This window comes from Cyprinus carpio, chromosome A17 (genome assembly GCF_018340385.1).
Source record: "Cyprinus carpio isolate SPL01 chromosome A17, ASM1834038v1, whole genome shotgun sequence".
Taxonomy (NCBI): Eukaryota; Metazoa; Chordata; class Actinopteri; order Cypriniformes; family Cyprinidae; genus Cyprinus; species Cyprinus carpio.
This window is the reverse complement of record NC_056588.1, coordinates 12378799-12386523: the sequence shown is the minus strand read 5'-3', so window position 1 is coordinate 12386523 and position 7725 is coordinate 12378799. Positions and strand designations below refer to the sequence as shown.

The window sequence follows — 7725 nt, the reverse complement described above, 5'->3', positions numbered from 1 at the left end:
CACACAAACCAAATCCACACACCCAAACATATGATCACATTGACACCTTCTCACATCCCAAAACACTCATAATCACTGATCTAAAACTCATCGCGTAAATGATTGTTTATGTTTATTTGAAGTGTTTCACACTGAGACATTGCGGGAGAGTTTGTTTACTGGAGTTTTTTTCACTGTGAATCTTATCTTAATTACTCTGTGCTTCTCACTATATGGCCTCTTCGCAAGTCAAAGGTCATCAGCGCTCTATCTTAAGCACACCCCCCCACCCACCCACCCCAACCAGGGTGGGACTGCTAAACTGATGTAAGCTTAGCTTTACCACAACCCCCATAATCTCATTCGGTCACACTGAAGTTAGCTAGAACACGACCATAGCAAGGGCTGATGACCTCTTGAGCTTTACTATTGTTTCTGCACTAGCTGCTCTTGCAATTACTAACTGATTAATGCAATAATTATATCATTTACCTTCTGTTGTTTTATCTAAAGTGTTTACTCATAATAAATCAATGGTTTGAAGGTTAAAACTGAGCTGATATGTGGATTTGCTGAGAAAGAAATTGAGAGGTTCTGTGTACAGAACTTAACACTTTTTAATGTGTAGCTCTAAATATGTAATTTATTTTACACATTATTTTAAGTTCAATCTTCTTGCTTTCTGTTTTTATTTTTTAAAGGGGTTGTACTGCATTTTTCACATAAAAAATAAGAAAATTCTATCATCATTTACTTATATTAATGTACCCTAAATAGTGTATATTTAATATACCCTACCATTTAAAGGTTTGAAGTCATTAACATTTCTTTAAAAGAAAGAAAGAAATTCCAATAATTTATTCAGCAATGACACCTGAAATTAGGGAGGGACTGGCCGAGCCCTATCCAGAAGATATATATATATATATATATATATATATATATATATATATATCAAATAAATGATTTCCATTCATTAAAAAAAAAAACATATAAAATTTATCACAGTTTCCACAAAAATGTTAAGCAGCACAGCTGTTTTCAACATTAATTATAATAAAAAAAATGTTTCTTGAGCACCAATTCAACATATTGGAATGATTTCTAAAGGTTAATATGACACAGAAGACTGGCTGTTGAAAATTCAGTTTTAGAAATATATTTTAAACTGTAATAATATTTCACAATATTACTATTTACTGACTTCCTTCAAAAATATTGTTAAAAATCATTCCTTCTGCTTGACATTATGGTCTTTTTTTTTTCAAACTGTTCCTTTAAACATGTTTTAAATGTATTACTGTAAATGCCAAATCATCACTATTTTTCACAAAGCAAAGCCTCGTAGCAATGATCTCGACTTTCTTATAGACCATAATGTAAAGTCACATAGGAACCTCAAGTGTGTCACTGTGTCTGTTTGAATCAGAGACAACGTGTGTGTAGTGGGACAGGAAGCAAATGGTGACATGTCAAAAGATAAGATGTTAGTTATGTCTGATTGGTTGACTATCCACATTGGGCCCTGAAATCAGGTCAGTTATTATGTGAGTGTGTAGCATCTTGAGGAAGGAGAGGAAGGGGCAGTGACCTGGATTGCAACAGAAAAAGGAGGAGTCCATGTGTCAAGAAATCAGCTGTTTGTTTCTCAATGGCTCTTTCACATCATCTGTTCATGGAAAGATCTCAAATGAATGTGCAAATGTGTATATATATATGTGTGTGCGTACACATACTTTGAGGTCGAGAGACCAAAGAACTCTCGGTGATGTCAAAGCATCATTGACCTAGAAAGAAATGTGTCCACACTGGCTCTAATTTACATGCAGACATTCTGCAAAGGACAAGAGGGCTTTTGGCCTGGGTTTATCTCCCAGGGCTCTGTCTCGCTGCCTCTTACAATGTCTTGCCCTCTTTTATCCTTCTTTCATCCCTTCTCTTTTTCCCTCGTTCCTGTCATCTACATCCAACTCCCGTCTCTGTCTGTTTTTATAGTCGGTGCATATGCTGTATGATACTCATGTGTTTGACCCCAGGATAAGTGCCTACTGTGTAGCCCTACTTAACCTTGGAATTACAATGCAAACATAACCAGTTATGCACAAACCTCTGGCACTGGGTTTATGGTTCACACACTGTCCATGATGCTCTTCTTTTTCTCTTCAAGAGATGTCCATCAAAACTTTTAGATGCAAACTGATCTGGTCTAGCTGTCCTGCAAGGCATTTGAAAAATATTAAAAGATGGGGTTTTTTTAACCAAAACTAATTAGATAGATACAGGCATACTATATTTCAATAATAACTTTATTATAAAAATATTCATAATTTATTATTATTTAATATTATTATTTTAAACACCATGGCAAGGTGGTCAAAAAAGAAAAAAAAATAACCAGGGGAACTTTTTATTTTTTGTTTATGTCATAGGCTGCAAAATCGGTTCTTTTAATTTGTGTTGTCACCACTCCTGCTGTTTTAGACACTGGCTATATCACTCAAAAGAAGTCGCCACTCCTTTCTCTGTGGAGAATATTCTCGCGGTTTTCTCGGCGATCCCTTGTTGCTATTGGACAAATAGAGAGGCTTTGTCGACGAAGAGGGAAAAACGCCTTGAAAGATTTTCTTTGGGAGTGATGAGGGTGGGAGGGAGTGGAGGGCCGCGCTAATTATGCACGGCGATTGTTGACGGCTTGATTGTGTGCGTCCAGCTGCACAGAGGCGCGGGGGCGAGCTGAGGGCGGGGACGCGGAGCAGGGCAGACTCACTGACGCCAGTCGCCACATTCTCCCATGCGCTGAAAAACAGACTCGATTGTGCCGGACCTGATCCACAGACACCGCAGTCACACAGAACTAAACAGAATGAGGGTAAAATACGCCTCACGTGCCCCCTGTGTTGAATCCATCAGTACAAGTACTTAAAGCAGTTTTCCTAATTCTGCTTTGAAACGTGATCAAACGGCACGTCACGCCAGTTCACGAGGTATGTGGTGCGTCACGTGATAAGGGAATAATAATAATGATAATAGTTTAATGTGCTTTATTGGCATGACATAAATGCATATTTGTATTGCCAGTAACATTGCAAAATACGTAAATTGAAGTAAAATAATAAGAAATGTAAATGGAGTAAACAATTAATAAGAACAAATAAAAAAGTGGTGTGAAATGAAATAAAATATTTAAACGAATACAATTAGAATGTAACAAGAGAGCAATATCACACTCCTAATCATGCAAATACTGAATATCAGTACATCCATAAAACAAAATGTTTTCAAATGTGGCATTGCTTTTATGCAATAGCTACATTACATTATACATTTTAGATTTAAAAAAATTGCCAGTTGGTTCATCTAATGACCCAATGAAAATAGTTCCAAAAGAAGCCTTTGCGGAAAGGTTGTATGGATTATTTTGTTTAATTGGATAAACATGCCAGTAGTTATAGGCAGATAAGCAGTGAAAGGGACACATACTCAAGGCAAATCAGTATGTCCTTCATAGGCAACGAAATACTGTAGCTATTTATTTTCGTCCTAGTATAACATAATGCTTGAGACAAAACAGTGGCTTCTCTCAGCCAAACATTTAGGGAGTTGCTTGGTATCAGAAGAGATGATGAAACATTTCCATGATCTGTTTTCAAACATGCTTAATTTTTCTCTCTTTTTTGGTAATCCTTCCACTTCTTGCCCTCACACCCATGTCTTTTTTTTTCTTTTTTTTTTCAACTGGATACCTGCAGAGGCCTTCTTCCCATGCTGTTAGTCTTTGCAAGAAAGGAAAGGCGAACATAAAATAAGGGCAGTTTCGGTGCACCACGGATAATTAGCACGGCCTGCGAAGAAGTGCATTCATCCAGTTGCATGCACATAAAATAAATAGTGTGAACAGGCCAGTCACCAAAACTTCTAATAGACAGGTTAGACATCATGTTTGAATTTAACAAATGTAAATTATGCTGTGAGAAACAAAAGGACAGTTGGTTTTAAGTGCTGTGTATTGTTAACTTTGCAGTCAGTCAAACCTGTTACCTTACAACCTACCTCACCTCTATCTGTTTCTTACATCTTTTTTATTCATGAAAAATTAAATATTGTGTCTTCCTTTGACTAAAGTCTACTCAATTTAATACCAGTTCGAACATGACAAAATATAGGCATTCAAGCAAAACAGGAATGTGTTTTATTGGAAAACTATTATACTATTGCAGTTTGCGAAAACAGAGCTGCTTTTGTATTAGTTTAACTAATCTAGCTAAACTGAAGAGCTTTACACACGGAAAAACTCTTCACTGAATGTGAGTCCAGGTGTGCGCAAATAAATTGTGGGGGCAAGTCTACTTGTCTTGCGTGAGTGATTGGGCAGGTTCTTATAGCTTGATTGACAGCTGTACTGACCAATAAGAGCGGCTTCACGGCCGAGACTAGTCTTTTGCAGATGGGGTGCGCGCTGGAGCTCGTGAATGGATGACGTCGGGAGCCCGGCGCCAAGCTGTCTGGGACTCGCGCGTTAGATCAACACAGCTGGAGCGGGACAGGACACACAGCTGGCCCGCCAGCGCATTCCTTCACAAAAACACAGCACTGTGAGAAAAGAGGGGACACATCTTGATGTAAACTAAAAATGCGCTGGGTTAAAACTGGAACGAGAGTCAGGCTATAGTTTGATTGTAACTTGCGAAGCTTCCTCTTAATATAAAAAAGAGCCATGGGAGACAGCTATAGTTATGATCTATTTATAGATAACGAGTAACACTTTTAGAATGCACGAAAACCGCGCGCGCACAGTGGTTTGTTCAGAGCTTCCTAAGTTGGTTATTAATATTTCTACGATCGTGAGAATATTAGGAGATGTTTTAATGAAAAAGATCTATATTTATCACTCTTGGCATGCTTGAGAATCGAGAGGGGTATCAAAGTTTCAAGCTTGATTCATTACTTGGAAAAAAAATGAACATAGTACTGCCTGTTGTGACTTTGGCACCACTTTGATTTTACTTAGGCGACAATTTATGTTTTGATTTTTAACTAGCAGTTAAGTATAATATAAAAATTTTAGAGGGTTGGGTTTTTTTCTGTGTGTGGGCCTTAAAATGTGTCCTGCATAGATATTTAATCTCATTGTATGTGTGTAGTGTAGTCTCCTAAGGGAATTATTTCCCGACGCCAGTTTGTCTGCAGATCACGGGAGTAGCAGATCCAGGGAATCTATCCGTATCATGTCTTAGCCTAGATAGAATAATTATAAGTGGATGATAGCATTTTCCTCCCATTTTTTCCTCTACAAATGTCACAGTTGAGATCGAGTGTTCACTTTTAAGCATAACCTATAGCCTAATGTTGGCGCATAGTTTATAATCTTAAATGAAATATAGAATTCTGAAAATAATTTCAAATTACTATGATTGTCTGCAGCCTACAATACTGCCAAAGAATCAGTATACATAAAATAATACATAGGCCTAATAATAATATGTATATATTTAATCTATTGCACGAGCTGTCCCAGCTCTGTTTATGTTCACTCACCCCAAATCTTAACTCAAATCCACCAGTGGTATATATATATATATATATATATATATATATATATATATATATATATATATATATATATATATATATGCCTATCTCTCTCTGGTATTCTGACAGCTCTTCCTCATTCCATCATTCTGTCTGACTGACAACTCTACGCTTCCAATGACGGGTTAGCCATCTGCATAGGGCGAGGCCTGTGCTATTAATAGCGTTTTACTATTGGCTGAGCAGCACATGAGGGTTTGTTTATTTCTGGAGGGGGCGGTGCTACACGAAGCAAGGCTTCAAAAGCGGCTGCCTGCCTGCTCTTGCTTCCATCGTTCAATGAGCACGAGACGTGAGGACAGTCAAACATTGGATATCAAGCTGGAGAGCTAGTTCATCTCAGATTCCATACTTCTTCAGACATCTGCACAGTTGGATTCTACTAGCAAGTCAGCCGTCAGATCCAGAATGAAGGCGATCAGTCCCGTTCGCTCTGTCAGAAGCTGTTATGAAGCAGTGTGCTGCATCTCCGAGCAGAGTCTCGTCATCAGCCGCTGCAAGAGTCCCATTGAGGAGCTGTCCGATATGAATGACTGCTACTCAAAACTCAAAGAGCTGGTGCCCAGCATCCCTCAGAACAAATCCGTGAGCCAAATGGAGATTCTTCAGCATGTAATAGATTACATCTTCGATTTACAGATTGCACTGGAAAACGAGACGGACACACAAAACACGCCTGACATATTCATGTCAATGAAGGTGAGCGCATGATTATTTAGTGTCGCTTAATTATTATCATTATAAAGTTCTTTTGAAGAAATTCAAACTTTCCATGTCTTTTCCTTTTGTAGAACTCAGAGATGACCCTTAATTTCTCCAAAGAGGATGAAGCTATGTGCCATTAGTAGCTACAGAGGAATGGCAACGTTCAATGGTACGCTTATGTTTTTTATTTTAAATAATTGTATTTGTAGATTACTCAGATATTGTTAGGTATTAATCTACATTCCATTCCTGATCTGAAGAACCTAGAATGAAACATCTAGAACAGCTATATGATTCTTTGGAGAGCATGGTCTTTGTTTTATTATAGGCTCTTCAGACCAGCATTTTAGTTCTGAGGTCTTTAAAGGAGATGGTTTTTTAAAAAAAACAACAATAAAACATTCTTTCTGGAACCAAAAAATCAGAAAATCGTTTTTGTTTTAAATGGAACCTTAGAGCAAGTACACAGTTAGCATCAGTAACTAATTGATTAGTCATTATGCATGGGTTAAATCTCATGTTTTTTGTAAATGTTATACAGGACAAGATTACGTATTAAAGTCTGTCCAGTGTCCTAATTTTTTGGTCATTGTGCCAATCAACAAACAAGCTTGGATTCCCCTATCAGCTATAGCAAATGAAAGTTTTCCATTTGGCGCCAGACTGTCTGCAGTCCGCCTGAATCCACAGTGTGTGTGTGTGTAAGTGTGTGTGTGTGTGTGTGTTCTGAGTTAACTTTTCTCCCTCTCATCTATGCTGCAGGTGCGGGATAGAAACTTTTCTCCTCCACTCATGGAAGAAAAGAGAGTGAAGGGGTGAGCCGGGTGAAGGAGTGAGGCTCTATTCAGAGTGTGGGAAAGCAATCTGCGCCCCTCTCGAGCTGTCTATTCTTTGGTCACTGGACACTTCAACAAACCAAAGCCGAGGAGTTTTTAAGATCACAAAAAAAGAAAAGCCCTCCGATTTTTTTTTTTCCTTAATCATTCCTGTTTTTTGTGGCAACAATCAAGCATTGTATATTTTGTACTTGCTACATTCCTGACTATTTGGACTAACCAATATCTCTTCACACACCCTTCCTTCCCAGCCATTCTTGGAGAATTCCCCCCACCCCCCTTTTTTTTTTCTTGAAAACATTTTCACATTTCAGCATGGCTGCAGTTTGGTCTCAGTGAGCTTCATCGATCACTGGGATGATGTACATATTGTGCTTGAGGGGAGTTTTTGTGTTATAGGGTGGGAAAGGCCTTGGGCAGTGGGAATACAGACGTGGATTAGGATATGAACTCTATAATATAGAGTGGATTGTATTTGTTTGTGGGGATTGTCTATTTCTACAGACTGTCAAATCAATGAGTTTCATAAACTCCTTTAAGTGTTTTTTTGTTTTGTTTTTTTGCTTTGTACTTACTCTTTTACACAAGAAAATAAATCATACATGAAAGTGAGAAA

General features: G+C 38.0%; 1 protein-coding gene across 1 annotated transcript; it reads left to right on the top strand.

Moving 5' to 3' along the window:
- Positions 1–5827: 5827 nt before the first annotated feature.
- Positions 5828–7725, top strand: LOC109108108 (DNA-binding protein inhibitor ID-3-like). The gene is made up of 3 exons (XM_042774141.1): positions 5828–6267; positions 6360–6442; positions 7036–7725. The coding sequence occupies exons 1-2, from the start codon at positions 5977–5979 to the stop codon at positions 6411–6413; spliced, it is 345 nt and encodes a 114-aa protein (XP_042630075.1). The 5' UTR covers positions 5828–5976; the 3' UTR covers positions 6414–6442; positions 7036–7725.

What these genes read in the sequence shown, in the direction of transcription:
- LOC109108108 (XM_042774141.1), top strand. Translation starts at nt 5,977, where the DNA reads ATGAAGGCGATCAGTCCCGTTCGCTCTGTCAGAAGCTGTTATGAAGCA. An exon ending in ACATATTCATGTCAATGAAG is followed by an intron (nt 6,268 to 6,359) that starts GTGAGCGCATGA and finishes TTCCTTTTGTAG; the next exon opens with AACTCAGAGATGACCCTTAA.